Genomic DNA, 17,820 nt, shown 5'->3' with positions numbered 1-17,820 from the left:
ACATGAGAATTTCATTTCAGTTGACAAATCCCTTGGCAATGCAATGCCCTGCTCAATGTTCGCAAATTCCCCAGCTTGCATTCGTGTTTCCAAAATATACACTTGAAAAATGCACGACTTTTTTTCAAAATGCACAATATTCTCAAAATGTGCAAGTTTCTTGAAATGCACAACTTCCTCCAAGTGCACAAATTTTGAAAAATGCAAAACATACACAATATGCACAACTTTTAAATCACCCACGCTTTAGTCTATGGGATTTTTTCCCCACAGTTTTGGAATTCATTTGCACAATGTTCATGTTCAATGGCTGCTCATTTTGCACAATTTTCCCATTTGCCTTTTCCAATCCCAAGCATGCCAAGCCTCTTCCTCCCCTTCTCCAGGGAAGAGAACACTGCTGGCTACTGTTAGGTGCTGTCAGCCATCCCCTGCCCCAGAAGGCACAGCAGCACTACCATTGCCTTCTGAGATGGGGATTGGGGAGGGGAACAGCAGACATCCACTGGCAAGAGCCAGCAGCCCTGTCTCTCTTGAAGACAACAGTGTCTGTGCCCATGTGCACTTTGAGCATTTTTCTAAAACAGAGCAAAGGAGTATCCACAATCTACATGAAAGGATTCAGCAGTCCCCCCAGAAAACACATCCCCCAGCCATTTCAACATCCAAAAGTAGCACTGTTTTTTCCTAGGACTAATATGCATCTTGGGTACGTTTCCTATAAATAGAAACACAAATATATTCTGGGAAACCCATGAATAAGAAAGAAAAGGTCCAATATTTGGAGACCTCTATGGGGGGGGGGGACACAAGCAAACCCAGAATCGAGGCTATACCTCTCCCTTGTTTTTCACGGGGGTACTATTTCTTGTTTTTAGCAGTTCACAGATGGTTTTGACAATATACCTGATAGACTATCCAAACAAGGCAATTTATGCTCTCTGTGAAAGAATGGAGATCAAGTGACCTCTGGGGTTGTTGCTATAGTGACGTCTGTCCTGCCCACCCAACAGCCAGTCCCTCTCCCTTCTTCCCATATTGGATCCCCCCACCTCTGCCCACTTAACTGTCTCTTGCTTCTCTGGATGCAGTGACAAATGGGAAAGGAGAAGAAAGGGACTAAACTCTCTGCTCCCTTTCCATCCTGTACCAGAAGTGGTGCTATGCAGTGTGCCAGGTGCAAGCACATCTGGGAGACATAGTTTCCTGTCTGATGAGTGTGAGGTGGGTTGGCAGTTGGGTGCATAGGAGGGGAGAAGCAGTTGAATTGTTTTCTTTGCTTATCTTAACATCCAAGCCAAAGAAGAATTGGGGGATTATAATGCTCACCCTGTATTTGAGGCAAGCATCTCAAGTCCCTCAGATGCATGTAGGGATGTACAGACTGTGTAAAACCCTCTTGGTCTGTGTTTCGTGGATTGTCAGGTGCCTTTTGTTCCATTGTCTGCCCACAGATGGATGATGGGGTTTTTTTGTCACGCTGAAAAAATATGCAAATAATAACATAAGTATTTACATAATTTCCCTTAGTACGTAATATCTAGCGTATTGTCCCCCATTTCATTCAATGTTTCCTCAGCAGAAACTTATGCATTTTCCTATGACTTTATATGCATACATTTCAGGAAAGTAAAAAAGATCATTCAGAAACCCACGGACTCCATGCAGCCTGAGGGGGGCACTCCACAGAGGATTCTGCAAGTCGGATTCTTAGAAATCCGAGCTCATTTTAGTTCATCTCAAATTTCTCCAGCATAGATGCATGTTTCCAAGCCTATGAGCCCCTGTGACATCTCTACTCATGTTTTAGATGGGAAGAATTGCTATTTTTTTAGTACTGGGGGAGAATTCCATTCAGTCCGCATTTTTAAGCAGGCCAATCTAATTCACACTTCTTCTACTAATATACAGATTGGAACATATTGTTCGGACTGCAAAATCCTCCAGATTTCACCATGCAGCTGTCAGCTCAAAAAGTGCCTCTCAAAAAATGTGTATATTAGGGCAAGGTCTGTAAAAAATGCATACATGAGGGAAAGTTGTGTACGACAGCAAATGCATTTTGTCTTCATTTTTAACAAACAAATTGCAAGCTGATGTGGAAATTGGACAGAACAGGCTTATGACCGAATATTAGGGATGGGCGGACTCACCAGAGTCCGTGCTTGGTGGGTGCTCAAGCAGCTGCCACTTGCCCATGGGAGCCTGGCTGTGCAAGCCCCCAGGGGGCTCGGAATGCTGCTGGGGAGAGCTCTGCAGCTGCCCACTCCTCCATGCGAGCCGCCATGTTTCATGAAAGACGGGGCTCTGTATTTTCATATATTTGCTGTTGCGCATAATGGTGGCCATACAGGGCCATTTCCACAACATTGCAGGCCTGTAACATTGTGAAAATGACCCTTCACAGCTGCCTTCTGCACAACAGTAAATATATTAAAATATAGAGCTGCATGTTGTATGAAAGATGGCAGCTTGAAAGGAGGACGGATGGCTGTTGGGCACAAGCGGATGGCTCCAGTAAGTGCAGCTTGGTGCAGCTTGGTGCAGCAGGGGTGGCAGCTTGCCGACCTGGCTTTGGGAGGGGGTGGTGAGTGAGGATGGGAGTCTGATGGACTCCCAGACCCAGTTGGGCACCCACACCATCCCTATTGAATACATGCAAAACTGACATAGACCAGATGTGGCCTGATTCATTCATCGCTATTGAGAACAAATCTGTGTTGTTTTGACATTGTTCCACTCAATACCCTTTCCACTTTTCTTTGTTGTCACTCTTCCCAGCCACATTTACCCACTGTGGTGTTGTCTATGACATCAAGTTGCCACGTACGGCATGGTAATTTCATAGAGCTTGGAAAGCAATCCATGTGGGCTGAACAAAATGCTGCTGTATTTGGGATGTCTGTCCACAACTACCTACTCAGAATGGCAGTATGGGATACATGCTTCTTTGGATCTTTCCCCCCCTGCCTCACTCAGATGGGGATTTTCAAATCACTGCTTCCTTAAGTTCTGAATTGTGTGTGTGCATGTGTGTGTGTGGGGGGGGGAGGCAAGTACAGCATACTTACCTCTAATTCTACACACACACACACACACACACACACACGTTGGCTTCCTTAAAACATTACAAATGTGTTTAGACCTGACAACAAGGCTTTAAGGATTGGCTTTAACTAATCACTCCCCTCTCCATCCAAGAGCTCTTGTCCCACATGCATTACTCATGAACTGAGAGTAGTCTCTCACACCCCATTAGTCATGTCTCTTCTTATGCCCTCAGCCTGCCAGTAGATGTTTAGTACTGCATATGATTAGGACTTACCCTCTCTTCACTGCTAGCTGCTATGCTTCGATCCCTCCCAGGAGCCCATCTATCTTGACAATACCCATCCCATCCTCCATAATCTCTCTCTCTCTCATTCTCTCCCTCCCTCCCTCCCCTCTCCTCTCCCTTCCTCCTTTCTTTTGCTTTATTTTTAAAACACACTTCTCACACACACTCGATTCCCAAGTGTGCACACACACACTTATCATATTCGCATATACTGGTGGTTTTCAAAGGAAACCATAGGGTTCCTCATAGGTTTATGAGGGGTTCCTTGCTGAGAAGATGAGTAATGGAAGACCAGCACCCCTGAAAGACAGATGTCCAATCCGTGGTAGATCTTCACCTGTCATGTGCAGTTGTACAGGGGTGTTTTGTGAGTTAGGGGCACACCCTCCAGGCCAACTTAGAGGAGACTGCAGGAGGTCCACAGTCCGGTCTTCTATAGTTGTTGTTGTTTGTTTGTTTGTTTTCTCACATCTAAAAGCCAGGTGTGTTGACCGTCTTTCAGCCCAAGGTCCAATTTTGGAGAAATTATCAAGGGGCACATTCCAGCAGTGGAAGAGGGGGTGGGGCCAAAATAGCATCATATTTTAGCTCACATCTCTTGCATGCAGAAGGTCCCAGATTTGTTCCCCAGTTTCTCTGAGTAGGGCTCAGAAGGAATCCTGCCTGAAACCCTGGAGAGCTGCTGCCAGTCAGGGTCAACAATACTGGGCAAGAAAAAACAAAGGTCTGATTCATTATAAAGCAGCTTCCTATGTTCCTAAGTCTTTTAGAATGGGGAAACTCTACTCAAAAGTAGGGAAGCCACCAAACAGTAAGCATTTAGGGGGAAGGGGGTGGTGCCCGTAGAAGGGGTGGGCCATCTGGTGCATCCTAGAGGGCTAGATTGGGTCGGCCTGATTTGGCCCATTGGCCTGAGGTTCAACATCTTTACTAGAAGTTACTGTGTGACTTAATTTCGACCATGAACAAGTGATATGGAGGTGGTATTAAGCATATGGTACCTATATGTCTAGGTAACAGAAGCTTGGGGTGGGTGGGAAATTCAGATCAGCGCAATTTGGATGGCTTTAAAAGGGGGTTGGACAAATTCCTGGAGAAGAAAGCTATCGATGGCTACTAGTCTTTATGGCTATGTGCTCCCTCCAGTACCAGAGGCAATGACCCTATGTACACCAGTTGCTGGGGAACATGGGTGGGAGGGTGTTGTTACTCTCATATCCTGTTTGTGGGTTCTTGGTTGACAGCTGGTTGGCCACTCTGTGAACAGAATGCTGGACTAGATGGACCCTTGGTCTGATCCAGCAGGGCTCTTCTCATGTTCTTATGTTCAATGACATGTGGGAACGGTTAACTTACCCTGTCTCAACATCATGGCCCTGATCCCAATTGTGCAGTGGAAAGCTGAATTTAGCCTTTAAAAGGGGTGGGGGGTCTCCAGACACGTCATCTCATTTGGCCAAAAGTCACACAAGAAAACTGGGAGACTCAAGAGGCCTAGGCAGTACTTGACTACACACCCTCAAAAAAATGTCTCGCAGTCCTCAGTGACATGCAAGCATCCCATGGCAGTTATTCAGGGCTGATGTGGGACATGTTCCCTGAAAGATAAAAAGTGTCAGTTACTAGAATATATCACCAAAAAAGAGAGAAAAGGTTCCATGATGGTGAGGCAAAAAGCAGGAGGAGGAAGGAAAGAAGGGAGATAATGCAAGGTGTATATTTGTATGGTAAGAGCCTGTGTGATCTAGAAAATGCTATATAAGGAAGGTTATATTTACAGAGCCAAGCCACACTTTCTCAAAAGGCATTTTTTTCTGAGGAAATTTATGAGATATTTCTTTTTGTCACACCCCTATAAAAAGTAGGGCACTTAACAGAATTTTACCTCTATATTATTCACCCCAGGGGTGGGGGAGCCTTACCCCTCTGGAGATATTTGATGAAATAGTGCCCCCAACTTCTGTGCCCACAAATAGGTAGAGATGATATTATTATTATTATTATTATTATTATTATTATTATTATTCAGGTCTTTGAATTGGTTTCAATTCTGCATTCTTTTAGCTTGTTTTGCTGATTTTATTAATGCTTGCATTTTTAATTGTTTTTGTAATACACAATAGAAATTTCTTGTTCAGGGCTGTCAAAGGCTGAATTTAATTTCAGCAAAGCTCTAGGGGGAGGGGAATTCCAAAAGGAGGGGGCCAAAATATCTCAATTTAATTTTAGCTTAAAGTTCTTATTCTCCACCCCAAGCCTTTAGAATGGAGGGAAAGGTGCAAAATCTAGGAAGGCACCAAGCAAATTCTGGTTCAGGAAGAGGGGACGGTGTCAGGGGGAGTGGGTGTGGCCTTCTGGGGAACTTCATGTGCTTCATTTTTGATCCACGGGCCTGAGAGAGATGGGTAAAGAGTCCACCTTTTTCTGGTCGGTGGTCTGTGACTTTAATAGTCACATGACAGCCAGAAGTTCAAAAGGTGCATCTTTTTGCATGATTATATTTGTACAGTGAAGCGGCATCCTGTTGAATGTCTACCTAGGGATGGTGCGGGCCCTGTCTCGGTCAGGGATTTAATTGGGCTGCCCCTGAGCCACTCCTGCCAGGCCCCTGCTCTTGCTCAACCCCCTCGCCCTGCTCACTAAGCTACCCACACTTACCCAGGCACATCCATCTCTGCTGCAAGTGCCATGTTTTGAAAAAACATGGTGATCGCAATACTGCACACATAGACGTATAAGCAAAATGGCGCCATGAATCACCCATATATGCGAGACTTATGGCACCATTTTGCATATAAGTCTATGTGCGCAGTATTGTGATCGCCATGGTTTTTTTTCAAAACATCATGGCAATCACAGCAGAGTAGGGTTGTATAAACCCTCCACTGTCCAGTCCGGGGAGGGGGGTCCATTACAGGGCAATTCGGATGGCTTGGGGGCCTGCAGAGTCCTCCATAGCCTTGCCACATCCACTGGAGTTAGCGGAGTGGCTCTCCAGCTTTCTATAAAACAAAATATGCTAATGGCAGCTGCCATTAGCCTATGGCAGGTAAATTACAGCTGTAAATGGCATATTTTACACCACTTGTGGCCATAAAGCACTTACTTTTACCTAAATTGCAGCTTTTTACAGCTGTATTTAGATAAAAGTAAGTGCTTTACGGCCACAAATGGCATACAATGTGCCATTTATGGCTGTAACTTTCCTGCGATAAGCTAATGGCAACTGCCATTAGCGTATCGCATTTCATAGGAAGCCGGACAGCCACCTTGCGGGAACTCCTCCAGACCCAAAGGTGAGTGAGGTTGGTCCGCCGTGGCCTCCAGAGGTCGGATTCTTCGGAATCTAGCCTCATTTGAGTCTGTGGCAGATTTCTCCCGCATCCTTTGGCAGAGGTGGATGAGGCCTGGATAAGTGGAGGTGGCTTGACAAGCCAGCGTGGGGCTTGAGCATGGGTCCAGGGATGCACAAGTGGGAGCAGGGGCTGGGCGGGTGCCTGGTGAACCCAGATGGAGGAGGTCCCCATCCATCCCTATCTCTACCGCAAAACCACAATACTCTTGATATAGTTAGATAGATGATAGATAGATAGATAGATAGATAGATAGATAGATGGATGGATGGATGGATGGATGGATGGATAGGAGAGAGAGAGAGAGAGGATGAGGGACAGACAGAGAGAGATGACGGATGGATGGATGGATGGATGGATGGAAACCTAACAACAGAGTATTAAAATATATTTTAAGCTAAATGTTTCAGCTTGGTGAAATACATATAGCTATCTAAAGGCACAATCCTATGCATGTTTAGACAGAAAAATGTCCTACAACTTCCAGCATGCCCCAACCAGTATGGATAACTCTAAGGATGGGCCAACAAGTGAGGTTTGAGTTCACCAAGGTACTCCAAACATCAGCTTAATGCTCATCTCTACTTGATTCACACACTTAGGAAAGCTGTGCAAAATCTTTGCAAAGTTGCACAAATTTCCCCCCATAAAGTGTGAAATTGTGCATTTTAAAAAACGCACATTTATTAACTCCTTTTTTGGCAAAAAATGTGTATTTTTCAAACATGAGCACTTGTTCAATGATTTGTGAACATTTTCAGAGAACAGGTTCTTGTGCTCACTTTTGAGGCTGCGAACAGGACATGTTCACAGGCTTGATGAATAGAAGCAAAGTTCTCATAAATCCTAGGGACATATTGGGAGTTGCAAGACATTTTTTGTCCAAAGATCCATACAATCGTGCGGGGGGGGGGGGGACGCTACTGTGTGGAGCTAGTGATAACAGCAGGAGAGTTTGTGATGATGCAGGAAGTGGGATAATGGTGTGTTATTTGGGAGTTCAGGAAGTAGCAGGGAGCATTGTGCTCTGTGTGGTGGATGCAGGAGGATCTAGAAAGGGGAGCAAATGAGACAGAAAAAAAAAGATTTGGGTTAACAGCTGTTGTTTTTGCAGTTCAGTGTGTGTTACTGTGAGATATTCTGAATCACAAGAAATGTGTGCCAATGGAGAAGTTAAGTGTCCCATCCAATCCAAAGAATGTCTCCATTGGCACACATTTCTTTTCATCCAGAATTAGTTTGCATGAGAGAGAGACACACATACCCATAACACATACACATACCCCCCCCCCATCATCCTCTGAAATGGCTCTTTCACTATAGAATAATCAGGGAGGGGGTATTTCAGGGGGCTGTACACCTCTGTTCTCGGAGCACAAGGCCCACTTCACACAGAATGTGATGCATTTAATGTGATGCATTTAAAATGAACCTCAAAAATGCACCACAGAATGCGATGTGCATGTGATGCATTTAAAATGAACCTCAAAAAAGGTACATAGGAACTTAGGAAGCGGCCTTATACTGAGTCAGACCGTCGGTCCATCTAGCCCAGTACTGTCGACACTGGCTGACTGCCAGTGGCTGTCCAGGGTCATGCAGGAATATGTCCAGCCCTACATGGAGATGCCAGGGATCGAACCTGGAACCTTCTGCTTGCAAAACAGGTAATGTGTAAAGGAGACAAACATGTGTTTGGAATGACATGTGCCTCATTTTCATCGGAGAGCCAAGACTGGCTGCAGCCTTCTAATGAGTGTACATGGTGCAGCGGCAAACTCACGTTTTCTGCCTGGTAGCATGTGAAACGGCCCTCTGAATATGGAACGGGTGTGGGTGTGTGGACAGCTGTGACTGAGGGGGTGACATCTCTGTGTGTGTGTTTCAGCAAGAGGTAGCTGTGGGCGGGAGAGCCGTGTCTGCCTGGCATTGTTTGTGGCAAGGGCGATGTGTCAGCGTTGGGGCGTTTTCTGACATTAAGAGCAAGTGTCTTCGCAAAAATGCTCAGAGAGCTGTGTGTGGAACACTGAGGTTGTTGCAACTACAGAAAGTGAGAGGCATGGGGGAGGAAGGAGTGTGTATGTCAGTGAAGGTCTTCAGATGGCTGGGTTGCGTGTGGCACTTATGAGAAAGAAAATGTTTGCCATCGGATAAGGAGGTAATCCTTGCGGAGCAAAAAGTGAGCATGCCAGGGGGTGAGGTTCCAGGTGTGTGTGAGAAGGCTGTGTCTGTGCATCTGTCTGTTACACTTGGGAGAGCAAGGTCTTTCTCTGTAGCCATGGGATAAGAGGACTCAGTCTGTCATTGTTGGGACATTCATCATGGGGAGAAGTTCTGAGCCCATCAGGGAGAGTTTTGTAAGAGTGAGAGGAAGAGAATTGTGGGTCAGAGGTGCCCAGGGAAGATATTTTAGAAAGGAGAAGAAACATCTGTTTCAAAGGGGGGCTCCATGGGTCACTTGTTGTAGCTCAGTAGGGGGAAAGGATAGGTTGTGTTTGTGCTCCGTTGAAGAGTATTGGGCTGATGCTCCAGGTGTTGGGAAAAAGTTGTGTGTGTATGTCACTGAAGTGGTGTCATACAATGCAGGGGGGAGGCCCATGTGTGCAGTGGGAATTGGGGGGGGCTGTTGCTGCGCTATTTTTCTGTGGCAATTTGTTGGTGATGCTTGTTTTCTTCTCTCCCTCCTGTCTGTCTCTCTCTCTCTCTCTCTCTCCCTGTATGTGTGTGTGTCTGTCTCTCCCTCTGTCTCTCTTGCTCTCTCTGCACTGTGCTCCCCCTCCCTCCCTTCACAGACCCTCCTCCTCCTCCTCTTCCACCACCTCCTCCTCCTTCTCTTCCTCTCAGCTTGGTGCCTGGTCCTGGCGTGGCTGCCGAACAGTCCCGGTCGATCCTTTCCGAACTAAATGCCTGTGTGACAGAATCTCTACCTTCGCCATCTTAGCCCAGCTCAGTGCTGAAATGGTAAGTGCTGCCAATGGAGCATCTGAACAACCGATGGAACGAACCCTTGGCGTATGCCGAGGAGGTGGGGAGAGGGAGAGGGGGAGAGAGAGGGAGAGAAGGAGAGAGAGAGAGGAAGATGCAAAGAAAATTGTCCAGCGCTTGGCATTTCAGCGTGACAGGCGATTGCCAAGCTGGGGGTGCGTGCCTGTGTGTGTGTGTGTGTGTGTGTGTGTGTGTATGGAAAGGATACTGTGTGGTCAACTGTTCTGCATATATGCATTGTGATAAGTACCATCATGTTAACAAGGCAATTTTCACGTGCCTTTGAGAATCTGTGACCTAGATAACAATAAAGCAAATCAACCAGCTCAAGACCATTTCTGCATTGAAACGCCACCATTGTCTCTCATTAAGGACAGTCTGAAAACACCCTTTTCCATTGATGCTGGCCAGTGTGCACCCCTGTCCGAACCCCTTCCCCACTGATGTCAAATTCAGTTTGGGCTGGTTGCCTCTGCTGGGGGTGATGGAGGAGGTGTGAGCGCTGTTGCTTCGATTGCATTGGGGCTCAGGCCTTGCAGTTGCACTGTGAATTTGAATAGAAATCCTGGAGAAGGAGTGGAGGGACAAATGGGAGTGGAGAAAGAGTGGCGGAGGGGGAGGGGGTTAGGTACCTAGTTGAGCCCTTTCAGGAATGTTGTCAGTTCTTCAACTCTTTCTCAGCAGCTGGCCATTGGTATCCAGCCCGCAGCCTTCTTAATCATCTCAGACCCCCCTAGGGGGCAGCCTTTGTGGTTCCTGGGTCTTGTGGCTTTGTCTCCGGTTACTTTGATCCCTCATTAATAGCGCCTCAAAATGGGGTCAAAGGGGTGCATTTATGGTCAAAGAACTGCCTTAGATATTTCTGCAAAAGTAAGAAGAAAAAATATTCTTAGAAAATATAGCCAGATAGTCATCAAAACTCGTGTGTGTGTGTGTGTGTGTGTGTGTGAGAGAGAGAGAGAAAGAGAAGGAAATTGGTTAGAATGTGTGAATTATTGGCATTTGATGAATTGGGTTTGTACTTTGCTTTTGTTTGTTTTGTTTGTTTTAAATGAATACAATGATATCCTTATTTTATTTGGCTTTGTTTATGCCTCCCACCCCCTTTTTTCAAAGTGCTTGAGTTGACTCTGGTTTTGGTCCCACCTATTGTGCCTCACTCAAGGTCTGCTGCCCATCACCTTGGGCGTTAGGTCTTGCAAGGCCCTTCCAGTAACTGGCTCATTCCACCTCCCTCTCTTGGCAGAGTCGTTCATCCCAGGAAAGGATGGGTAAGGGAAGATCATGGGGGTGGGGGGTGAGGAAGAGGGGTTCCTGAGGAAGGCAGGTTTTCCAAGATGAAGGTTTGGTTTATTATTAGAAACACTAATGTATTTGGTCCACTAGTTGCCATGGAAACATCTGCACTGAAGTGGCTTTAAAAATGCAGTGTTGTCTACACTCGCCTGAGCCTGAGGCCCAAATTTTAACCCTCTTCCAAAATCAACGGCCTTCCAGGATACAAAACGTGTGCTAGGAATTTAGGTCTAGAGGGAAACAGCATTATTAAAGGGGATGGGTACTGAGAGTGAGGGAGACCCCCCTTGGGGGGTCTATGACATGTCTGGCTGAGAACAGTGAAAATGGCCATATTCTCTCCTTCTGTTTAATTACTCCTTTATGCCCCCACCCACCCTCAGTCTCTCTTTTTCTCTGCATGTGAATGGATGGATGGACAGATATTGTTAGGATTCAGAGCAATTTATAGTTTTACACAATTGAACATAACGTCTTGGTTCTACATTCACAATTTAAACTTCACCCACCCCTCCTATCCTCTTTATTCTCGCTTTCACCCCACCTTGAGTTTGGCTGAGTTTATCGTTACAGGATCGAACTACAGGAATCAGGCTTGCATGCTTCCCTGCCCCCCTCCAGTGCAGCTTCAAGGAGATGGAAAGCTTAGGTGTTGCTTCCATTTTTCATCCACTGCAACTTGTTGCAATGTCCAAACTCCGATATAATATGGTTCATCCTAACTGTGGTTTCTTGAAACAAGCCACCTTCAAACCTTGGTTCTTGGTTTCAACAAACCATAGTTTAGATTAACCACAGTTGAGGGTTTGGGCATAATGTTAGCATGTGGTTAATCAAAAATGAAAGCAAAAACTTCCAAACTCCTCAATGTCGCCACTCCAGACGTGGGAAGAGGGGGAATGTACAACTCTCACCCTCCCCATCTGTGGCTTGTTCCATAGTTCATTATTACATCCATAATGCAGCCTATATCTCCTCTTCCAGTACATCATAGAAATGTATACATCTATTCCAGAAAATGTCAGTGTTTTGGATTGAAATCCTTTTGGACAAATCCTTTTTGTCATCCAGTTTCAAAGCAACAGAACAGAAACAAGGAGAATTTCACATCCAATAAGTTTGGTCTATTGTTAACAACACAATATTAATTTGCATCTGTTGGGCAACAAGGGACCTCTGGGCTTGCATGACAGCAAGCCAGCCAGCGTATTAGTTGCTTGTTCATTGCTTGTTTTGGCTTTAGATGTGGATGCTTGGTAATATTTAGCATTTTGTATTAATGCATTGGAATGTACAGTTCCGATGTTTTATTGTTGGGTGGGGAGGACCTTTCTTGCTCCTGCTGAGACAAACAGAATTAAGCCTAGAGAGGCACCCCATCTCCTCCTCTGCCCCCCACCCCAATCTTGGACACTTTCTGACTCATGCAAGCATGCTGGATATAATACTACACAACACCAATAGATTTTCCCGCTTGCACAGCCTGGATAATGGCAATATTTTCGCTGCATCCCTGACCTGCTACATCTTACGATGTTGTACTGCTGCAAGGGGAAGGTGATCTTTATTTCGGCTTTTACACGGTGCGCCATAGGATTGGGCCATACATCCCAAGTTAAAAGGATCTGGCAGCAAACAATAGGAAATACCTTTGCCTGAGACTTTGGAGAGCTGTTGCCTGTCAGAGTAGACAGCAGTGGGCTTAATGGACAAATGCTTGGACTTTGTATGATTGTAACATGTAAATAATTATAATATATGTATATGTTTAAATCATTTTTGCTCCACCCTTCCTCTTTGGAATTCAGGGCAGCCTTCATGTAAGTTGTCCTAGTTTATCTTCACTAGGGATCCTGGAGAAATCTTTGACAGAACTGAATGAGGTTGGATTCTTGAGAATCTGACCTGTGGAATCCTCAGCAGACTCCCAGTGTGGCTCATGGATTTTGGTGTGCCCACCCCACCCCCATAAAAACAGCAAGATATGCAAATTGCAGCCACAATTTGGCATCTTGGGCAAATTACAGCTGTAATTAGCATTGTTGTTGTTGTTCAGTCGTTCAGTCGTGTCCGACTCTTCATGACCCCATGGACCATAGCACTCCAGGCCTTCCTGTCCTGCGCTCTCTCCCGGAGCGTGCTCAAGTTCATATTCATTGCATCCGTGATGCTATCTAGCCATCTCATCCTCTGCCGTCCCCTTCTCCTTTTGCCTTCAGTCTTTCCCAGCATCAGGGTCTTTTCCAGGGAGTTTTCTCTTCGCATTAGGTGGCCAAAATATTGGAGCTTCAGCTTCAGTATCTGTCCTTCCAATGAGCACTCAGGGTTGATTTCCTTTAGGATGGACTGATTTGACCTCCTTGCAGTCCAGGGCACTCGTAAGAGTCTTCTCCAGCACCACAGTTCGAAAGCATCAATTCTTCGGCGCTCAGCCTTCCTTAGAGTCCAGCTCTCACAGCCATACATTACTACTGGGAAAACCATAGCTTTGATTAGACGGACCTTTGTCGGCAAGGTGATGTCTCTGCTTCTGACTATGCTGTCTAGGTTGGCCATAGCTTTCCTCCCAAGGAGCAAGCGTCTTTGAATTTCATGGCTACAGTCACCGTCTGCGGTGATCTTGGAGCCCAAGAAAGTAAAATCTGTCACTGCTTCCATTTCTTCCCCTTCTATATGCCAGGAAGTGATGGGGCCAGATGCCATGATCTTCGTTTTTTTAATGTTGAGTTTCAAACCAGCTTTTGCACTCTCCTCTTTCACTCTCAACAAGAGGCTCTTGAGATCCTCTTCGCTTTCTGCCATTAGGGTGGTATCGTCTGCATATCGGAGGTTGTTGATAATTTTCCCAGCAATCTTAATTCCGACCTCTGATTCATCCAACCCGGCATTTCTCATGATGTACTCTGCATATAAGTTAAATAAGCAGGGTGACAATATGCAGCCTTGTTGTACTCCTTTCCCAATTTTGAACCAATCGGTTGTTCCATGTCTGGTTCTGACTGTTGCTTCTTGACCCTCGTACAGGTTTCTCAGGAGACAGGTAAGGTGGTCTGGTACTCCCATCACTTTAAGAATTTGCCACAGTTTGTTGTGATCCACACAATCAAAGGCTTTAGCGTAGTCAATGAAGCATATTTTATGCCATTTGCAGCTGTAAAGTGCTCAGTTATGCATACATCGCAGCCACATTTTACATATAAGTAAACATTTTACAGCTGCAAATTGTGTAAAATGTGCTAATCACAGCCGTAATTTGACCAAGATATGCAAATTGTAGAGACATTTTGCGTATCTTGCCATCGAGAGAGAGAGAGAGAGAGAGAGAGAATATGCTGAAACCTGCACGCCACATCAAGGGCTCTGGGGAAACCCATTGAGCCCCAAGAGGGCCAGATTTCCCACGATGGGCATCCCCCAGACAGGCCATTGGCAGATTCTCACATCCCTAATCCTCAGAGAACCCCATGAGGTAGTTCAGGCTGTCCTGTGTCTAGCCAAGGTTGCCTGGTAAGCTCCATTGCTGAATCAGGGTTTGAGCCCAGATCCCCCAGTCCATCCAACGCTCTACCCATCATCACACCACATTGGATTAGGAGTGCTAGGAGGATGCTGGTTGTAATGTGTTCCACATTCTCAACAGTGTCGTATCTTGGCAATTCTAAGCATGGCAAGCAGATCTGTTATATTGGACCATTTGGTGGATGTATTGATTGATTGACTGATTGATCATGTAACATGATTGGTACGACAGTCCCAGTGTGTCAGTTTTATTGAATGCATTGGAAGAAAGGCATAGAAGTAAATGGCCTTGCTTACAAAGCGGATTCCAATCCAAACGTTACTACAGGGGTACAGGCCATTTCAAGGAGGGGGCAAATTGCCCCCCATCAGCCCCCCCCAGGCCTGATGACATCACTGGGCATGGCCCCATGCCCTTATGGCATTTCTCCACCCCCTGACCCCCCCCATGTTTGGAGAGGCACAGAGAAAGGGACTGGCGGGAGTCCCTGGCTTCACGTGGTGTGTGGTGGCACCCCAAAGGACGTTGTGCGCTGCACAAAGAGAATAAGCTCACACCAAGAGCAGCTGCTCTTCCCAGTGCAGGCAGAGTCCTTTGGCTTTCTACGGCACCCAGCCTTCCCACCCCCACTCTTCCCGCCACCAGCAGAGTCCCAGCCACTACATCTCGCTCTTATCTCAGATCTTAGATCAGAGATAAGAGTGGGAATGCCCTCCTGGGGGAGGGGGGATCCTTCAAGAAGAGGTGCAGAACCTCAAGCCTGGGGGCCAAATCTGGCCCTCCAGGGTTTCCCAGATGGCCATGCCCCTTTCCCCTGGCCCTGCCCCTTTCCCACAACTACCAATCCTATGGCGGTTCCTGGCTTTTCTGCAGTATTTTCCCATTTTAAAAGGTTGAAATGCCTCTTCTAAGGCTTAGTTGCTGGCAGAAGGAGCTTTAAACTAAAATGGCCTGATATGATGGCATTTCTGGCTCTGACCCTTTTTGCTTTTGCCTCCCCCCCACGCTGGAATGTAGTCCCTGAGAGCTTCTCTGAAATGGTATTTGGCCCCTGCGTCCAGAGGGTGGGGCTTGGAGACCAAACCCCATCCCCTGGAGAACCCCAGGAGCTTTATGGACTGGTTGGAGGAGCCTCATAGACCGGACTCGGCCCACTGGCTGGTGGGTGCTACATCCCTGCAACACTATTTGTTTTAGACCATCTGGGGGGGGGGGTCTGATTAGATTTGGGGTGGCATTTGAGATTATATTTTAGAACAAGCCCTGATTCAGCACAAGGTGTCAGTTGTCTTTGAACAAAATTATTCAGAAATCAAAGCAATGCATACACCATAGAAGGCACTATGCAAATCCACCCACACAATTTAAGGATTTTCCTACTTTTGCGGATGTGTGCGTGTGCATGTGTGTGTGCATGCGTGCACGTGCACACACATATATATCCTGTTGGAAAGTAAATTGGATTGTTGGTGCTTTGGGGATAACTGTCTGCACAAGCAGGACTACAATATTCCCTTCTCTATGTCCCACCACCCCTGGAAGCACATTTGATGAGAACATGACAGACAGCCTTTCTTGGTGACTGCCCCCTCTCACACGTCCCCACCCAGCCCATCCCCCCATTCACTCCACCCTGTGAATTGCTGTATCTAGGGGGTAGGGAGACTTGTTTCATCTTTCTCTTGAAACCCTTTCCTACCTAGTTTCCACCCAGTTAGGCCTTCTGGGTAGGGATGTCAGAGGAATCCGGTTGGGGAGTGGAGCTTGACAAATATTTGTCAGGCTCAGGCCCCAGATGCCATTCTGTCTTCTGCCAGCTGGCCTGACTCGGTGCGCAACAAGCCAGGCCAGCTGGTGGAATTTCCGTCATTTAACCTTCTGTGTGAAAAGACATCCAGGCAATTTGCAGCTGTCATTTGTGCAAATCACTATTTGTGCAAATTACAGTCATGCCCCCAAAACAATGCATACAAAATAGGGTTGTGCAGGGACCTCCTGACTTGTCTTGGAGGTGGCTTCAGAGCTTCCAAGGATGTCCCAACCCACTTCAGGAAGCTTCGGCAGCTTTGGGCCCTATCCAACCCACTTCAGGTTCTAGTTCTGAAGCAGGATTCAGATGGCTGAAGCAGGCTGGGCCCCCCCCAATGCCTCCGCTGCACCTCATGAGCCCCCTTCTCCTTCCCTGGACCCTCAGGATGCACACCATCAGCCTCTTCGAGGGAGTCGCCATTTTGTCAACTTCCTCTATTTCTGAAAATCAAATCCTATGCAAATAGAAGGTGTAAGGCCATCATGTATGCAATATTACAGGCTCCATTCTGAACCATAGTCTTCAATCCTTGGAAGCTTAGAAAATATCTGCTGAGGGTTACCATCCCTTGTGATCAGCATCCTACAGAGCAGACAAAGTCCTCCTTTCTTCTAAGCATTAAGAGGTGGAGGACTTGTGCCATAGAATCATAGAATAGTAGGGTTGGAAGGGGCCTATAAGACCATCGAGTCCTGAAATCTGTTCTCTCATCTCTGGAAGACCTGCCACCTTAATATCCTAGAAATATATTTTGTTCAAATGGAGAAAGGGGTAGGAATGGGAGAGTCAGCAATTTTTGAACTCACCTAAATTCTCTGAAAATCACTTCAAAGCTCATTTCAGCTTGCTCCCATTTTGATTTTTGACCTGTTTTTCAGCTTGTTCAACAGGGAAATTGCACATTTAAAATGTGCGGGGGTGGGGGAGATACACACTTTTTGAATGTGATCACAAAATTGGGAATTTGCTAACATTTCTCCAAAATGTGCTCTCTGCTCACAGGATTGCAAACAGGACATGTTCACATGATTTGTGAACACAAATCAAATTCTTATACATCCTTACAGAGCAGGGATAGACAGTGGAAAGTGGAAAATACCTTACACACAAATTTCATAATCATTTGGCTCGCTGGTCAACTTCCCCTGTCTGTAATTCTCAGTTTTAATGAGCCTGGACCACCTTTGTATGAATTCACTATCAAGTTCAGAACTGATCACAGGCTTCTGAACATGTGCAGTCTGTGTCGAAACAATGCTGTTTCCACACATACACCAAGTTGGTTGGATTAACCCTTTTCTTACTTATGGTAAACTGTGACGATGTAACATCTCTCTCTTTCTCTTGTTGGATTGGATTTAGATCATTGTTCTTCATACAGTACTTTCTTTTATTTTGTTCTGTTAAGTAAATGTTTACTTACTGCTGCTGGTGGGTGGGGAGTTTCTGTGGGGGAGGCCACAGAATTGTTCTACTTGCTTTTGCAGCTGTGTTTTCAATTGTTTTACCTGCTAATGCC

General features: G+C 46.1%; 1 protein-coding gene across 1 annotated transcript in view; it reads left to right on the top strand.

Moving 5' to 3' along the window:
- ADGRB1 (adhesion G protein-coupled receptor B1) overlaps nucleotides 1-17,820 on the top strand; it is a 365,002-nt gene that overhangs the window by 221,703 nt on the left and 125,479 nt on the right. Inside the window, exon 18 of the mRNA XM_084847946.1 lies at nucleotides 9,483-9,651. Within this exon, the coding sequence (XP_084704072.1) occupies nucleotides 9,483-9,651 (169 nt within the window). The remainder of the gene's footprint in view (nucleotides 1-9,482; nucleotides 9,652-17,820) is intronic.

This window comes from Heloderma suspectum, chromosome 4, assembly GCF_057233095.1.
Source record: "Heloderma suspectum isolate Gila_16-S chromosome 4, 16-S_ref, whole genome shotgun sequence".
NCBI classification, from domain to species: domain Eukaryota; kingdom Metazoa; phylum Chordata; class Lepidosauria; order Squamata; family Helodermatidae; genus Heloderma; species Heloderma suspectum.
Note: the sequence above shows the minus strand (reverse complement) of the source record. Positions and strands in the feature narration are given on the sequence as shown.